Source organism: Babylonia areolata, chromosome 21 (assembly GCF_041734735.1).
Source record: "Babylonia areolata isolate BAREFJ2019XMU chromosome 21, ASM4173473v1, whole genome shotgun sequence".
Lineage (NCBI taxonomy): Eukaryota > Metazoa > Mollusca > Gastropoda > Neogastropoda > Buccinidae > Babylonia > Babylonia areolata.
The window spans coordinates 183,074-202,107 of record NC_134896.1 but is presented as its reverse complement, the minus strand read 5'-3'; the positions used below and the strand labels follow the sequence as shown (position 1 = coordinate 202,107).

Sequence of the window (19,034 nt, the reverse complement as noted above, 5' to 3'; positions counted from 1 at the left end):
TTAACCCGAAGCTTTATAATAACAAATACAGAACACATTTTAACGATTAGATTTTTTTAAAGTGTATCACAAGTGAGTCTTGAAGGCCTTGCCTCTCTTGTTATATGTATATGTGTGTGCATATGTGTGTCCATGCATGTGTTGGATGTGAATGTTTAAGTGTGTTTAAGTGTAACTGGCTGCTCATGCCATGTACACTTGTGAATGGCTGATTTTATGATGAGTGTACTGATCATCTGAGGTGTACTCAAGCTTTGTGCACACACCTACTGTGGTGACCAGCATAGCACACAGACATAAATGTTAATTAAGTTCTCACTGAGGCTATGAAAATGGTGTTTGCACATGTTTTGTGTATGGTTCACAGACAGATAGGGAGTGGATGTTTGTTAGTGTCAGTGTGAGGTATGTGGCAGAATGGTTAAGACTACCATTGGTACCAATACAGTGTCCGTGAGGGTCGGAGTACGAATCTCGGTCTTGCCTTTTCTCCCAAGTTTGAGTGGAAAATAAAACTGAGCATCTTACCATTTAGATGAAATGACCAACCAAGGTCCCGCATTTGGCGCACGGAAAAAGAACCCATGGCAGCAGAAGTGTTGTCCTCTGGCAAACTTCACTCTGATAGGTACACAGATAATATATATATGCATGCACTCAACTCAAGGCGTGACCAAGCATGTTGGGTTATGTTGCTGGTCCTAGCAGTTGAGCAGTTGTAGTGTATCGTATATGGATTTGTTCGAATGCAGTGATGCCTTTTTGATAAACTGAATTTGAAAACTGCCAGTGTGAGTGAGGTGGGGACGTAGTGAGAGTGTAGCTATGGGTGGCCTGAAGTTTGACCACCTGTTGGTTAAAAGCCATATACCCATTCAACCTTAGGGAGTTTACAGCATTGGCAGGCTTCCATGCCACATTGATGGAGAAAGCATGCAGAAAAATCACAGTTTTTTTTCCCCATATTACATGTGGACACATTCGGAAATACTGTAGAAGTTCCTTTCCTTGCTGTTTAGGTATATGTAGGAAGGTGAACATCGTTTTAATGAGATGAAGATGCCAGAGCAATGTTTAGGTGCAGGGTTGAATGAGTCAAGGTCAAGATGTTGAGTGTTTGGGTTTTGGTTGGAATGGGTGAAGGTTGCATTGTTGGAGGGAGTGAAGGTGAAGGTTGCATTGTTGGAGGGAGTGAAGGTTGCATTGTTGGAGGGAGTGAAGGTTGCATTGTTAGAGGGGGTGAAGGTTGCATTGTTGGAGGGAGTGAAGGTTGCATTGTTAGAGGGGGTGAAGGTTGCATTGTTCGAATGGGTGAAGGTTGCATTGTTGGAGGGAGTGAAGGTTGTATTGTTGGAGGGGGTGAAGGTTGCATTGGTGAAGTTGTTGCATTGTTCGAATGGGTGAAGGTTGCATTGTTGGAGGGAGTGAAGGTTGTATTGTTGGAGGGGGTGAAGGTTGCATTGTTGGAATGGGTGAAGGTTGCATTGTTGGAGGGGGTGAAGGTTGTATTGTTGGAGGGGGTGAAGGTTGTATTGTTGGAGGGGGCGAAGGTTGCATTGTTGGAGGGGGTGAAGGTTGCATTGTTGGAGGGTGTGAAGGTTGCATTGTTGGAGGGGGTGAAGGTTGTATTGTTGGAATGGGTGAAGGTTGCATTGTTAGAGGGGGTGAAGGTTGCATTGTTGGAGGGAGTGAAGGTTGCATTGTTAGAGGGAGTGAAGGTTGCATTGTTGGAGGGAGTGAAGGTTGCATTGTTAGAGGGGGTGAAGGTTCCATTGTTGGAATGGGTGAAGGTTGCATTGTTGGAGGGGGTGAAGGTTGCATTGTTAGAGGGGGTGAAGGTTAGGTTGCATTGTTGGAGGGAGTGAAGGTTGCATTGTTAGAGGGGGTGAAGGTTCCATTGTTGGAATGGGTGAAGGTTGCATTGTTGGAGGGAGTGAAGGTTGCATTGTTAGAGGGAGTGAAGGTTGCATTGTTGGAGGGGGTGAAGGTTGCATTGTTAGAGGGAGTGAAGGTTGCATTGTTGGAGGGAGTGAAGGTTGCATTGTTAGAGGGGGTGAAGGTTCCATTGTTGGAATGGGTGAAGGTTCCATTGTTGGAATGGGTGAAGGTTGCATTGTTGGAGGGAGTGAAGGTTGCATTGTTAGATGGGTGAAGGTTGCATTGTTGGAATGGGTGAAGGTTAATAATAATAATAATAATGGTTACTTATATAGCGCTGAATCTTGTGCATAAACAAATCTAAGCGCTTTCGCACCAGTCATTCTCACGCATGCATAACTCTAAAACTGGAGAAATTAAAGACAAGGAAGAGGCAGGGAAGGGAGGCTATTTTGGGAAGAGGTGGGTTTTAAGGCCAGACTTGAAAGAGCTGAGTGTGGAGACTTGACGAAGCGAAAGAGGAAGTTCATTCCAATTGCAAGGTCCAGAGACAGAGAAAGAACGGCGGCCAACAGTCGAGAGTTTGAATATGGGTATGCGTAAGTGGAGTGGATCCGAAGCTGACCGTAGTGTGCGAGATGGAGTGTAGAGGTGATGGCAGCCACAGAGATAGGAAGGGGCTGATTTGTGAATACATTTGTAGCATAGAGTGCTGATCTTGTACTTTATTCGGTGTGAGACAGGGAGCCAGTGGAGATGTTGCAAAAGAGGAGTGGTGTGCTCAGATCTTTTCTTTCTGAGGACGAGTCGGGCAGCAGAATTTTGTATGCGCTGAAGGGACTGAATGGATGAAGCAGGCAAACCAGACAATAGAGAGTTACAGTAGTCAAGGCGAGAGAGAATGAGAGAAACGACAAGTCTAGATGTTGCGTCAATGGACAGATATTTCCGGATGGAACTGATGCGCCGCAGTTGACAGTAGCAGGATTGACATGTCTGATCGATAAATGTTTGCATGGACAGTGTGTTGTCAAGGACAACGCCGAGGTTCCTGACTGAACTGGAAAGAGGGATGGATGTACTGCCAAGTTTGATTGTATTGGTTGTAATGGAAGAGAGTTTTTGTTTAGTTCCTATGATCATTGCTTCAGTTTTGTCCACGTTCAATTGTAACTTATTTAGAGTCATCCAATTTTGAATATCCAGGAAGCAGTTAGATGTTTCTTGCAAGAGCGACAACAGTTTTTCAGGTGTATCACTCTTCTGGAGTTGAGTGTCATCAGCATAAGAATGATGACTGACATTATGGCGGTTGATAATTTCAGCGAGAGGAGCAGTGTACAGTGTGAAGAGCACTGGGCCTAAAAGCATTGTTGGAGGGGGTGAAGGTTGCATTGTTGGAATTGGTGAAGGTTGTATTGTTGGAGGGGGTGAAGGTTGTATTGTTGGAGGGGGTGAAGGTTGCATTGTTGGAATGGGTGAAGGTTGCATTGGGTGAAGGTTGCATTGTTGGAATGGGTGAGGTTGCATTGTTGGAGGGGGTGAAGGTTGTATTGTTGGAGGGGGTGAAGGTTGCATTGTTGGAGGGGGTGAAGGTTGCATTGTTGGAGGGGGTGAAGGTTGCATTGTTGGAAGGAGTGAAGGTTGCATTGTTGGAGGGAGTGAAGGTTGCATTGTTAGAGGGAGTGAAGGTTGCATTGTTGGAGGGAGTGAAGGTTGCATTGTTGGAGGGGGTGAAGGTTGCATTGTTAGAGGGAGTGAAGGTTGCATTGTTGGAGGGGGTGAAGGTTGCATTGTTGGAAGGAGTGAAGGTTGCATTGTTGGAGGGAGTGAAGGTTGCATTGTTGGAGGGAGTGAAGGTTGCATTGTTGGAGGGAGTGAAGGTTGCATTGTTGGAGGGGGTGAAGGTTGCATTGTTAGAGGGAGTGAAGGTTGCATTGTTGGAGGGGGTGAAGGTTGCATTGTTGGAGGGGGTGAAGGTTGCATTGTTAGAGGGGGTGAAGGTTGCATTGTTGGAGGGGGTGAAGGTTGCATTGTTGGAGGGGGTGAAGGTTGCATTGGTGAAGTTGTTGCATTGTTGGAATGGGTGAAGGTTGCATTGTTGGAGGGAGTGAAGGTTGCATTGTTAGAGGGGGTGAAGGTTGCATTGTTGGAATGGGTGAAGGTTGCATTGTTGGAGGGGGTGAAGGTTGCATTGTTGGAGGGGGTGAAGGTTGCATTGTTGGAATGGGTGAAGGTTGCATTGTTGGAGGGTGTGAAGGTTGCATTGTTAGAGGGAGTGAAGGTTGCATTGTTGGAGGGGGTGAAGGTTGCATTGTTGGAGGGGGTGAAGGTTGTACTGTTGGAGGGGGTGAAGGTTGCATTGTTGGAATGGGTGAAGGTTGCATTGTTGGAGGGGGTGAAGGTTGCATTGTTGGAGGGTGTGAAGGTTGCATTGTTGGAATGGGTGAAGGTTGCATTGTTGGAGGGTGTGAAGGTTGCATTGTTAGAGGGAGTGAAGGTTGCATTGTTGGAGGGGGTGAAGGTTGCATTGTTGGAATGGGTGAAGGTTGCATTGTTGGAATGGGTGAAGGTTGCATTGTTGGAATGGGTGAAGGTTGTACTGTTGGAGGGGGTGAAGGTTGCATTGTTGCAATGGGTGAAGGTTGCATTGTTGGAGGGAGTGAAGGTTGCATTGTTGGAGGGAGTGAAGGTTGCAAGGTTGGAGGGGGTGAAGGTTGCATTGTTGGAGGGAGTGTGCATTGTTGGAGGGAGTGAAGGTTGCATTGTTGGGGGGGGGGGTGAAGGTTGCATTGTTGGAGGGAGTGAAGGTTGCATTGTTGGAGGGAGTGAAGGTTGCAAGGTTGGAGGGGGTGAAGGTTGCATTGTTGGAGGGAGTGAAGGTTGCATTGTTAGAGGGAGTGAAGGTTGCAAGGTTGGAGGGGGTGAAGGTTGCATTGTTGGAGGGAGTGAAGGTTGCATTGTTAGAGGGGGTGAAGGTTGCATTGTTAGAGGGGGTGAAGGTTGCATTGTTGGAGGGAGTGAAGGTTGCATTGTTGGAGGGAGTGAAGGTTGCAAGGTTGGAGGGGGTGAAGGTTGCATTGTTGGAGGGGGTGAAGGTTGCATTGTTGGAGGGGGTGAAGGTTGCATTGTTGGAGGGAGTGAAGGTTGCATTGTTGGAGGGAGTGAAGGGTGCATTGTTGGAGGGAGATAAGGTTGCATTGTTGGGGGGGGTGAAGGTTGCATTGTTGGAGGGAGTGAAGGTTGCATTGTTGGAGGGAGTGAAGGTTGCATTGTTGGGGGTGGGGGGTGGGGGGTGAAGGTTGCATTGTTGGAATGGGTGAAGGTTGCATTGTTGGAGGGGGTGAAGGTTGCATTGTTGCATTGTTGGAGGGAGTGAAGGTTGCATTGTTGTAGGGGGTGAAGGTTGCATTGTTGGAGGGGGTGAAGGTTGCATTGTTGGAGGGGGTGAAGGTTGCATTGTTGTAGGGGGTGAAGGGGTGAAGGTTGCATTGTTGGAGGGGGTGAAGGTTGCATTGTTGGAGGGAAGGTTGCATTGTTGGAGGGGGTGAAGGTTGCATTGTTGGAGGGGGTGAAGGTCTGGTGGTGGGGTGTGCAGATGAGCACCTCGGGAGGGGGAGGCTACTGCGACTGTGGAGACCCTGAGGCCTGGAAGACGGAGCCTGTGTGTGAGGCGCATCGAGCTGCTGGGGCCCAGGGAGCCAGCAGGGTAATGTCCCTTGTTAGCTGTGTGTGTATGTGATAATGATTAGTGTGTATGTGTGTGGTGTGTGCAAGTCTGGATGTGTGTGTATAATAGTAATAACGATAATGTAAGTTGTATAATAGTGCATTTCCATATAAACATGCTGGGTTATATTGTACAATTAAGCAAAATAAAACTGATATGTAAAACATGCATTTTATCACTGAAACTTCCATACATAAAATCATAAACCTGCGCAGGCATTAAACTAAATGCTGACAGTGATTTATATATGTATACACACAAAAATATCACACATAATGCTCAAAATGCACATAGAGCACCAAAATACCTGTATAATGCAATCAGATATCAATACTTGATGCTGACATCACTGTTCTTCCAACCATATCATATGTGGTGAGTTGTGTGTATATGTGTGTGTTGTGTGTGTACATTTGGAGTGTCTGTGTTTGTTGGCATATGCATGCATGCTTTGTGTGTGAGTGTATGTGTGTTTTGAGTGTCTGTGAGTGTCTGCATATGTGCATACATGCTGTGAGAGAGAGAGAGAGAGAGAGAGAGAGAGAGAGAGACAGCAGAGATGCAATGTCTGCACATGATGTCAGGACCCCGTGGAGAACCTGCCTGTTGACCTGCGGGAGCGAGCGCGGCTCATCTTCCGCACGGTGCTGACCTTCATCGTTGACCTTTTGACCTGGGACAAGGGCGATGTGCTGCCCGACTGCGTGCACCACCAGGGGGAGCTCACCGACACATACCACTGCATGCTCTTCAATGATGAGGTCCACACCTATGATCAGGTATGGGACAATGTTACATACCACTGCATGCTCTTCAACGATGAGGTCCACACCTATGATCAGGTATGGGACAATGTTACATACCACTGCATGCTCTTCAATGATGAGGTCCACACCTATGATCAGGTATGGGACAATGTTACATACCACTGCATGCTCTTCACCGACGAGGTCCACACCTGTGATCAGGTATGGGACAATGTTACATACCACTGCATGCTCTTCAACGACGAGGTCCACACCTGTGATCAGGTATGGGACAATGTTACATACCACTGCATGCTCTTCAACGACGAGGTCCACACCTGTGATCAGGTATGGGACAATGTTACATACCACTGCATGCTCTTCAACGATGAGGTCCACACCTACGATCAGGTATGGGACAATGTTACATACCACTGCATGCTCTTCAACGATGAGGTCCACACCTTCACATTTTCGTCCTCCAAAACTGAATGTATTCATTTTCATAACTTTCGCCAGTTCTATCCGGACCCTGAAATCCGTCTGGGAAAATCCACCATCCCGGCGGTCAAGGAAGCCAAATTTTTAGGGGTCGTCTTTGATCAGAAGCTGAACTTCCTCAGCCATATTAAACAGCTGAAAATTTCTTGGCAAAAAGCCCTGAACATCATTCGAGTTGTGGCACACACGGACTGGGGTGCTGATAAGAGAACTCTCTTGCACCTCTACAGAGCCCTGGTCCGGTCCAAACTAGATTACGGAAGTGTAGTATACGGCTCAGCCAGACCGTCTTACCTGAAACTGTTGGACCCTGTACACCACCAAGGGCTCCGTCTCAGCTTAGGTGCTTTCCGCACCACCCCTGTGCACAGCCTGTACGCAGAGGCGGGGGAACCGCCTCTCTCCAACCGCAGACTGAAGCTGACCCTAAACTATTATTTGAAATTGTTTTCTGAACCTACAAACCCTGCTTACGACACTGTATTCAACAACCCTTTCGGTAAGAAATTTAAAGACAACCCAAACTGCATACCTCCTCTCGGACTCCGCATTCAGCCGCACTTAGAAAATCCCGATCTGGATGTCGGTGGCATCTCAGTTTTCTCTAAGTTCCCTGACAGCCCTCCGTGGACCTTTAGAACACCTGAGGTCCGATTCGATCTGGCCTCATACCGTAAAGACTCCACCAGTGCTCTGGCCTACAGAACTTACTTTTCAGAACTCTGCCACAAATTCCCCACTTTTCAAAGTATCTTCACTGACGGTTCCAAGTCAGAGGACGGAGTCACTGCATCTGCGTTCTGTCCCGCCTTTCCTGACCGGCCCTCAACGGAACACATCCTGTCTGACAGCTCGGTGTACACTGCGGAACTGACCGCACTGGTTCTGGCGGTAAAAATGGTTCTCTCTTCGAAACAAAAGAGATTCATGATCTTTTCCGACTCCTTGTCAGCCTTGGAGGCGATCGCCTGCAGGAATATCACTCATCCCAAACTGCTGGAATTTTATGAAGCTTTTACTCTCGCAACGAAGAAAGGATATCAGGTTGTGTTGGCCTGTGTTCCCGGACATGTTGGCATTCGTGGTAACGAAAGGGCAGACCTGCTGGCCAGGAACGCTGTAAAGAAAGAATTATCCAGATCCTTTGTACCATACAGACATGAAGCGGAAGGTGAACACTTACGTTAAGGATCTTTGGCAAGAGGAGTGGAACACCCAGACGGACAACAAGCTCTTCCAGATCCGTCCAGACCTAAAAGAGACCCTCCCTTCGGGGGTGAAGAACAGAAAGGAGGCACACTTTTTTTACTCATTCTTACTTGTTGAAGGGGGAAGAGGCCCCTCGATGCATTCCCTGTGATGAGCCTCTCACTGTGAAACACGTGCTCCTTGACTGTTGGGATCTGCATGACGTTAGACGCAGACATTACACGGCGGTTTCTTTGAAGACTTTGTTTCGTGATGTCCCTCCGTGGGCGCTGATGGACTTCTTAAAAGAAGTGAAAGGTTTTAAACTATGGAAGTTTTTTTTTTTAACTTTGGAGTGGAAAGTTTGAAGTGGTGACTCGTTTTAATTGGTTGTTTTTTATCCTTGTAGTAGTTATTGACGCGGCGATAGCCTTGAGGTGGCCTTAGTGGTCGGCGAGGCTCTAAGCACCATAATTTCATTTCCACACCTATGATCAGGTATGGGACAATGTTACATACCACTGCATGCTCTTCAACGGCGAGGTCCACACCTGTGATCAGGTATGGGACAATGTTACATACCACTGCATGCTCTTCAATGACGAGGTCCACACCTGTGATCAGGTATGGGACAATGTTACATACCACTGCATGCTCTTCAACGTTGAGGTCCACACCTGTGATCAGGTATGGGACAATGTTACATACCACTGCATGCTCTTCAATGGCGAGGTCCACACCTGTGATCAGGTATGGGACAATGTTACATACCACTGCATGCTCTTCAACGGCGAGGTCCACACCTGTGATCAGGTATGGGACAATGTTACATACCACTGCATGCTCTTCAACGACGAGGTCCACACCTGTGATCAGGTATGGGACAATGTTACATACCACTGCATGCTCTTCAACGATGAGGTCCACACCTGTGATCAGGTATGGGACAATGTTACATACCACTGCATGCTCTTCAACGATGAGGTCCACACCTGTGATCAGGTATGGGACAATGTTACATACCACTGCATGCTCTTCAATGATGAGGTCCACACCTATGATCAGGTATGGGACAATGTTACATACCACTGCATGCTCTTCAACGGCGAGGTCCACACCTGTGATCAGGTATGGGACAATGTTACATACCACTGCATGCTCTTCAACGACGAGGTCCACACCTGTGATCAGGTATGGGACAATGTTACATACCACTGCATGCTCTTCAACGACGAGGTCCACACCTGTGATCAGGTATAGGACAATGTTTGAAAAAAAAGGCTGAAAGGTCCTACAGTTTTTACAGCTATTGGGGTGTGGAATTGATATCCACTGTGTGTAGGGCTATTGGGGTGTGGAATTGATATCCATTGTGTGTAGGGCTATTGGGGTGTGGAATTGATATCCACTGTGTGTAGGGCTCACTACAGCTTTTACAGCTATTGGGGTTTGGAATTGATATCCACTGTGTGTAGGGCTCACTACAGCTTTTACAGCTATTGGGGTGTGGAATTCATATCCACTGTGTGTAGGGCTATTGGGGTGTGGAATTAATATCCACTGTGTGTAGGGCTCAGCTTAGGAAGAGGGGCCTATTCCTCTCCTGCTGTAGTGGATTATACATCTGAATGGTGTGGTGGCCAGTTGGTTTGAGCGCTGGATTATCGCCACAGTTTATGGAGTTTGATCCCAGGTTTCAGTGCTCTTCATGGGTTAAGGGTGAAGATTTTTCTGATCTCCCAGCTCAACATATATTCAGATCTGCTATTGACTGAACCCCTTTCATTAGGATATGTGCTTGCAGACTTGCTAAAGAATGTACTCCTTGTCAGTGTTTTGGAAACAAGAACATGTCCACCAGCTTCTGTGATGAAGGTAGCATCATTGACTGATGGCTGTGAGGGCATAGGTTTGATTCCCAGCATATTGGTCTGTGGCGTGATGATCTGAAAATGATGAAGATGTTTATGACAGGTGATCTCTACACTACAGAGGGCCATAGACTGTGTGTGTGTGTCGGTGATGGCATTTTGTGTGTCAGTGACGACTGTGTGTGTCATTGATGAAAGTGTGTGTCAGTGATGACAGTGTGAGTTTCATTGATGAAAGTGTGTGTCATTGATGACAATGTGTGTCTTTGATAAAAGTGTGTGTCAGTGATGACAGTGTGAGTCAGTGATGACATTGTGTGTCAGTGATGACATTGTGTGTCATTGATGACTGTGTGTCAGTGATGACAGTGTGTGTCTTTGATAAAAGTGTGTGTCAGTGATGACAGTGTGAGTCAGTGATGACATTGTGTGTCAGTGATGACAGTGTGAGTCAGTGATGACATTGTGTGTCAGTGATGACATTGTGTGTCATTGATGACTGTGTGTCAGTGATGACAGTGTGTGTCTTTGATAAAAGTGTGTGTCAGTGATGACAGTGTGAGTCAGTGATGACAGTGTGTGTCAGTGATGACTGTGTGTCAGTGATGACTGTGTGTCTTTGATAAAAGTGTGTGTCAGTGATGACAGTGTGAGTCAGTGATGACAGTTTGTGTCAGTGATGACAGTGTGAGTCAGTGATGACATTGTGTGTTAGTGATGACAGTGTGAGTCAGTGATGACATTGTGTGTCAGTGATGACAGTGTGAGTCAGTGATGACATTGTGTGTCAGTGATGACAGTGTGTGTCATTGATGACAGTGTGAGCCAGTGATGACATTGTGTGTCGTTGATGACTGTGTGTCAGTGATGACAGTGTGTGTCAGTGATGACAATGTGTGTCATTGATGACAATGTGTGTCATTGATAAAAGTGTGTGTCATTGATGACAGTGTGAGTCAGTGATGACAGTGTGAGTTAGTGATGACAATGTGTGTAATTGATGACAGTGTGTGTCATTGATGACAACGTGTGTCATTGATGACAGTGTGTGTCAGTGATGATGGTATGTGTGTTTGTGTCAGTGATGGTTGTGTGTGTGTAAGTGATGACTACGAGGACAATGATGATGACGATGTTGATGATGTGTATGACAGGTGATCACCACACTACAGAGGGCCATAGAGTGCACACTGCGTCAGGCCACTGACTTTGCCACCATCGTTGACAGAGAGGTAAGTGTCTTGGATCTGACTACACTGCAGACTTCTTCTTAGTTAAAATGACATGTTAGAAATGTATGTTTATTTAAGGAAAACTTAAGTTTTTATTTTTTTCATGATCTTGTATAATGTATTGAGTTATTTGTGTTAATCATTTTATAAACATGTAAACAGTAAAACATGTTAGTTGTATGCAACGATTTTCCAAACAAAATTGGGAGCTTGCCATGTCATACATATTGCACATTACTGAGTCATTCGTTTTCATGTGCTTGAGCTGAAGATTGTAAGTAAGCAGACTGATCAATGTGAACGGGTCCAAGATGATTTGATGTTACCATTGAGTTGTTTGTTTCACTTCAACTGGAGATTGTAAGCCAATTCAAAATGACAGCCTGTGGTATAGTGTGATATGTTGTGTTGTGGCTTTCATGCAGTATGATGGACTGTCCGTGATGTTTCTATGATAACAACATGAAGGTATGTGGCTGACTGTGGCAGGGCCGGTCATCAGTGCGTCAGGGAGCCGCTGCCTTCTGTGAGAAAGCCAAGGAGGTGATTGAGGTCAGTGGGCCACTGGATGGTGTCTGTGAGTCTGCCCAGTGTCTGTGGCTCTCGCTTTGTTCTCTGACCGGTCTTACATCAGCAGTTTTGTTTATTTACTGATTGGTTTTTACTCTGGTTCTTTTTGTTATGTTTATATTTTATTTTAATCTAATATTAGAGATAATTTTTGTTGATCTCTTTCATTCTTGCAGCATTAACCCCTTCACATGTGGAGTGATGGCCTAGAGGTAATGCGTCTGCCTTGGAAGTGAGAGAATCTGAGTGCGCTGGTTCGAATCACGGCTCAGCCGCCGATATTTTTCCCCCTCCACTAGACTTTGAGTGGTGGTCTGGACGCTAGTCATTCGGATGAGATGATAAACCGAGGTTCCGTGTGCAGCATGCACTTAGCGCATGTAAAAGAACCCACCGCAACAAAAAGGGTTGTTCCTGGCAAAATTCTTTTGAAAAATCCACTTCCACAGGAAAAGCAAATAAAACTGCACACATGAAAAAATACCAAAAAATGGGTGGCGCTGTAGTGTAGCGACGCACTCTCCCTGGGGAGAGCAGCCTGAATTTCACACAGAGAAATCTGTTGTGATTAAAAGAAATAAAAAAATACAAAAAAAAAAAAGAAAAAAAAGGGGAAAAACAATAGAAAGTCGTATTTCAAGTCATAAAACAGTATCCAAAACAATAAGCCTAAAAGTGAGAAAATGGTCTAGAGATATACCAGTGTAGATAAACTTTGCTTGAAGTTTGGGTCTCAAAGGTCTGACCAGTGTGTTGGGTCTGTGCACAGTTAGGGCAAATTTGGTCATGCTTGGGATGATAAGAGGGAGAGGTAATCATCTTTAATTTATATGTTTATGTATATGTTTTATAAGATTTTTTTTTTTTTTTTTTGAAAGTAGAAGTGATGTAGTGTGTTTAGATGAAGGGTGATGGAGACTGACAGTGTGCGGTGGTTAACAGCGCACAACGTCACGCCATGGCAGCCGGGCCCTCAAGGTGATGGTGATGCACAACATCCTGGTGGCTCATCAGACCTTCGCTCTGCGCTGCATCGAGTGGCTGCAGAGTGTCGTCAACAAGACAGGTGAGGACTGGTTTACTGTCATCAGCAGGACAAGTAAGGACTGGTTTACTGTCATCAGCAGGACAAGACAAGTAAGGACTGGTTTACTGTCATCAGCAGGACAAGACAAGTAAGGACTGGTTTACTGTCATCAGCAGGACAAGTAAGGACTGGTTTACTGTCATCAGCAGGACAAGTAAGGACTGGTTTACTGTCATCAGCAAGACAGGTGAGGACTGGTTTACTGTCATCAGCAGGACAAGTAAGGACTGGTTTACTGTCATCAGCAAGACAGGTGAGGACTGGTTTACTGTCATCAGCAGGACAAGACAAGTAAGGACTGGTTTACTGTCATCAGCAAGACAGGTAAGGTCTGGTTTACTGTCATCAGCAAGACAGGTAAGGACTGGTTTACTGTCATCAGCAGGACAAGTAAGGACTGGTTTACTGTCATCAGCAGGACAAGTAAGGACTGGTTTACTGTCATCAGCAGGACAAGTAAGGACTGGTTTACTGTCATCAGCAAGACAGGTGAGGATTGGTTTACTGTTATCAGCAAGACAGGTAAGGACTGGTTTACTGTCATCAGCAGGACAAGTAAGGACTGGTTTACTGTCATCAGCAAGACAGGTGAGGATTGGTTTACTGTTATCAGCAAGACAGGTAAGGACTGGTTTACTGTCATCAGCAAGACAGGTAAGGACTGATTAATTGTGGTCAGCAAGACAGGTGAGGACTGGTTTACTGTCATCCGCAAGACAGGTAAGGACTGGTTTACTGTCATCAGCAAGACAGGTGAGGACTGGTTTACTGTTATCAGCAGGACAGGTGAGGACTGGTTTACTGTCATCAGCAGGACAAGTAAGGACTGGTTTACTGTCATCAGCAAGACAGGTAAGGACTGATTAATTGTGGTCAGCAGGACAAGTAAGAATTGATTAATTGTCATCAACAAGACAGATAAGGACTGATACTGTGGTCAGCAGGACAAGTAAGGATTGATTAACTGTCATCAACAGGACAGGTAAGGACTGATTAACTGTGGTCAGCAGGACAAGTAAGGATTGATTAACTGTCATCAACAAGACAGGTAAGGACTGATACTGTGGTCAGCAGGACAAGTAAGAATTGATTAACTGTCATCAACAAGACAGGTAAGGACTGATTAACTGTGGTCAGCAGGACAAGTAAGGATTGATTAACTGTCATCAACAAGACAGGTAAGGACTGATTAACTGTGGTCAGCAAGACAAGTAAGGATTGATTAACTGTCATCAACAAGACAGGTAAGGACTGATTAACTGTGGTCAGCAGGACAAGTAAGAATTGATTAACTGTCATCAGGACAAGTAAGAATTGATTAACTGTCATCAACAGGACAGGTAAGGACTGATACTGTGGTCAGCAAGACAAGTAAGAATTGATGAACTGTCATCAGGACAAGTAAGAATTGATTAACTGTCATCAACAGGACAGGTAAGGACTGATTAACTGTGGTCAGCAAGACAAGTAAGAATTGATTAACTGTCATCAACAAGACAGGTAAGGACTGATTAACTGTGGTCAGCAGGACAAGTAAGAATTGATTAACTGTCATCAGGACAAGTAAGAATTGATTAACTGTCATCAACAAGACAGGTAAGGACTGATTAACTGTGGTCAGCAGGACAAGTAAGGATTGATTAACTGTCATCAACAGGACAGGTAAGGACTGATTAACTGTGGTCAGCAGGACAAGTAAGGATTGATTAACTGTCATCAACAGGACAGGTAAGGACTGATTAACTGTGGTCAGCAGGACAAGTAAGGATTGATTAACTGTCATCAACAAGACAGGTAAGGACTGATTAACTGTGGTCAGCAGGACAAGTAAGGATTGATTAACTGTCATCAACAAGACAGGTAAGGACTGATTAACTGTGGTCAGCAGGACAAGTAAGGATTGATTAACTGTCATCAACAGGACAGGTAAGGACTGATTAACTGTGGTCAGCAGGACAAGTAAGGATTGATTAACTGTCATCAACAAGACAGGTAAGGACTGATTAACTGTGGTCAGCAGGACAAGTAAGGATTGATTAACTGTCATCAACAAGACAGGTAAGGACTGATTAACTGTGGTCAGCAGGACAAGTAAGGATTGATTAACTGTCATCAACAGGACAGGTAAGGACTGATTAACTGTGGTCAGCAGGACAAGTAAGGATTGATTAACTGTCATCAACAAGACAGGTAAGGACTGATTAACTGTGGTCAGCAGGACAAGTAAGGATTGATTAACTGTCATCAACAGGACAGGTAAGGACTGATTAACTGTGGTCAGCAGGACAAGTAAGGATTGATTAACTGTCATCAACAAGACAGGTAAGGACTGATACTGTGGTCAGCAGGACAAGTAAGGATTGATTAACTGTCATCAACAAGACAGGTAAGGACTGATTAACTGTGGTCAGCAGGACAAGTAAGGATTGATTAACTGTCATCAACAGGACAGGTAAGGACTGATACTGTGGTCAGCATGACAAGGATTGATTAACTGTCATCAACAAGACAGGTAAGGACTGATTAACTGTGGTCAGCAGGACAAGTAAGGATTGATTAACTGTCATCAACAAGACAGGTAAGGACTGATACTGTGGTCAGCAGGACAAGGATTGATTAACTGTCATCAACAAGACAGGTAAGGACTGATACTGTGGTCAGCATGACAAGGATTGATTAACTGTCATCAACAAGACAGGTAAGGACTGATTAACTGTGGTCAGCAGGACAAGTAAGGATTGATTAACTGTCATCAACAAGACAGGTAAGGACTGATACTGTGGTCAGCAGGACAAGTAAGAATTGATGAACTGTCATCAACAGGACAGGTAAGGACTGATTAACTGTGGTCAGCAGGACAAGTAAGGATTGATTAACTGTCATCAACAAGACAGGTAAGGACTGATTAACTGTGGTCAGCAGGACAAGTAAGAATTGATTAACTGTCATCAACAGGACAGGTAAGGACTGATTAACTGTGGTCAGCAGGACAAGTAAGGATTGATTAACTGTCATCAACAAGACAGGTAAGGACTGATACTGTGGTCAGCAGGACAAGGATTGATTAACTGTCATCAACAAGACAGGTAAGGACTGATACTGTGGTCAGCATGACAAGGATTGATTAACTGTCATCAACAAGACAGGTAAGGACTGATTAAATGTGGTCAGCAGGACAAGTAAGGATTGATTAACTGTCATCAACAAGACAGGTAAGGACTGATACTGTGGTCAGCAGGACAAGTAAGGATTGATTAACTGTCATCAACAAGAAAGCTAAGGACTGATTAACTGTGGTCAGCAGGACAAGTAAGGATTGATTAACTGTCATCAACAAGACAGGTAAGGACTGATTAACTGTGGTCAGCAGGACAAGTAAGAATTGATTAACTGTCATCAACAGGACAGGTAAGGACTGATACTGTGGTCAGCAGGACAAGTAAGGATTGATTAACTGTCATCAACAAGAAAGCTAAGGACTGATTAACTGTGGTCAGCAGGACAAGTAAGGATTGATTAACTGTCATCAACAAGACAGGTAAGGACTGATACTGTGGTCAGCAGGACAAGTAAGGATTGATTAACTGTCATCAACAGGACAGGTAAGGACTGATTAACTGTGGTCAGCAGGACAAGTAAGGATTGATTAACTGTCATCAACAAGACAGGTAAGGACTGATACTGTGGTCAGCAGGACAAGTAAGAATTGATTAACTGTCATCAACAAGACAGGTAAGGACTCATTAACTGTGGTCAGCAGGACAAGTAAGGATTGATTAACTGTCATCAACAAGACAGGTAAGGACTCATTAACTGTGGTCAGCATGACAAGGATTGATTAACTGTCATCAACAAGACAGGTAAGGACTGATACTGTGGTCAGCAGGACAAGTAAGGATTGATTAACTGTCATCAACAAGACAGGTAAGGACTGATTAACTGTGGTCAGCAGGACAAGTAAGGATTGATTAACTGTCATCAACAAGACAGGTAAGGACTGATTAACTGTGGTCAGCAGGACAAGTAAGGATTGATTAACTGTCATCAACAAGACAGGTAAGGACTGATTAAATGTGGTCAGCAGGACAAGGATTGATTAACTGTCATCAACAAGACAGGTAAGGACTGATTAACTGTGGTCAGCAGGACAAGTAAGAATTGATTAATTGTCATCAACAAGACAGGTAAGGACTGATTAACTGTGGTCAGCAGGACAAGTAAGAATTGATTAATTGTCATCAACAAGACAGATAAGGACTGATACTGTGGTCAGCAGGACAAGTAAGGATTGATTAACTGTCATCAACAAGACAGGTAAGGACTGATACTGTGGTCAGCAGGACAAGTAAGGATTGATTAACTGTCATCAACAAGACAGGTAAGGACTGATACTGTGGTCATCAGGACAAGTAAGGATTGATTAACTGTCATCAACAGGACAGGTAAGGACTGATTAACTGTGGTCAGCAGGACAAGTAAGGATTGATTAACTGTCATCAACAGGACAGGTAAGGACTGATTAACTGTGGTCAGCAGGACAAGTAAGGATTGATTAACTGTCATCAACAAGACAGGTAAGGACTGATACTGTGGTCAGCAGGACAAGTAAGGATTGATTAACTGTCATCAACAAGACAGGTAAGGACTGATACTGTGGTCAGCAGGACAAGTAAGGATTGATTAACTGTCATCAACAGGACAGGTAAGGACTGATTAACTGTGGTCAGCAGGACAAGTAAGGATTGATTAACTGTCATCAACAAGACAGGTAAGGACTGATTAACTGTGGTCAGCAGGACAAGTAAGGATTGATTAACTGTCATCAACAAGACAGCTAAGGACTCATTAACTGTGGTCAGCAGGACAAGTAAGGATTGATGAATTGTCATCAACAAGACAGGTAAGGACTGATTAACTGTGATCAGCAGGACAAGTAAGGATTGATTAACTGTCATCAAGACAGGTAAGGACTGATTAACTGTGGTCAGCAGGACAAGGATTGATTAACTGTCATCAAGACAGGTAAGGACTGATACTGTGGTCAGCATGACAAGGATTGATTAACTGTCATCAACAGGACAGGTAAGGACTAATTAACTGTGGTCAGCAGGACAAGGATTGATTAACTGTCATCAACAGGACAGGTAAGGACTAATTAACTGTGGTCAGCAACATAGGTAACTGATTAACTGTGGTCAGTAGGACAGGTAATGGATGAACTATTGTCAACAACACAGGTATCTGATTAACTGTTGTCAACAGGAGATAATGACTGATTAACGTGTCAACTGGTGGTGGTGTCAGAGTGTAATGCAGTGGTGGTGTTGTCAGAGTTGAACTGGTTGTTGTTATCGTTGTTGTCAGATTGTGGATGGTGTTTTTGTTGTCAGGTGGTGGTGGTGGTGGTGTTGTCAGGTGGTGGTGGTGGTGGTGGTGTTGTCAGGTGGTGGTGGTGGTGGTGGTGGTGGTGTCAGGTGGTGGTGGTGGTGGTGTTGTCGGAGTGTAATGGTGGTGGTGGTGGTGGTGGTGTCAGAGTGTAATTGGTTTCTATTATCGTTGGTGTCAGAATGTTTTGGTGTTTTTTTGTTGTCAAAGTGTAATAAGATAAGATAAGATAAGAATAACTTTATTATCTCCAACTGGAGAAATTTGGTCAGGTGCATTATCACAACATAGACATGTAAACAACATGGGGACCATAACTGTAAAAGCCAACAACAGCCCCTACAAATATTACGAAGATACAAATGTAAAAAATATCACATACATCGTTTTATACATACATCCACACACTGCAGGTAATAACAAGTATTCTTAATGTAAAAACAGAAAGAATTAAGAAACATTATTTGAATATAATTACAAAAAATAGCCTACTATACTGCACATTGTATTATATTGATTATAATAGACAGATAAGATAAGAATAAAGATGAATTGCGGAAAACCACAACCAGATAATCAGCACACACCCGCACCGCACCCCCCCCCACCCACCCACCCCACCACCACCACCCACCCCACACACGCGGATAACTTGATTGAACAAGAGTAATAAACATATGTTCTCAAATAAAAGCATTTCACATATTCGCTTTTAAAAAAAATTGCAATTAATTATTACATCGTAATTATTAAACAGAAATATATTTAGAATATGGACGTGAGCATTAGACATATTCATTGTACATTCATCCTGCATATTGCACATTATTCTTCCTACATATTGCA

General features: G+C 44.5%; 1 protein-coding gene across 6 annotated transcripts in view; it reads left to right on the top strand.

Moving 5' to 3' along the window:
• The window catches only part of LOC143296708 (E3 ubiquitin-protein ligase UBR2-like), a 185,529-nt gene that overhangs the window by 15,383 nt on the left and 151,112 nt on the right, over positions 1 to 19,034 (top strand). For 5 of the 6 annotated variants that reach the window (XR_013057156.1, XM_076608759.1, XM_076608757.1 and 2 more), the window contains exons 4-8: positions 5,477 to 5,587; positions 6,193 to 6,387; positions 11,069 to 11,146; positions 11,636 to 11,698; positions 12,659 to 12,782. Coding sequence is in view for 5 of the 6 variants with exons in the window: in XM_076608759.1 (XP_076464874.1) it covers positions 5,477 to 5,587; positions 6,193 to 6,387; positions 11,069 to 11,146; positions 11,636 to 11,698; positions 12,659 to 12,782 (571 nt within the window). In the remaining variant the exon portion in view is untranslated. Of the gene's footprint in view, positions 1 to 5,476; positions 5,588 to 6,192; positions 6,388 to 9,066; positions 9,109 to 11,068; positions 11,147 to 11,635; positions 11,699 to 12,658; positions 12,783 to 19,034 lie in introns of those variants that run through there. The other variant, XM_076608762.1, reaches the window with a different exon arrangement.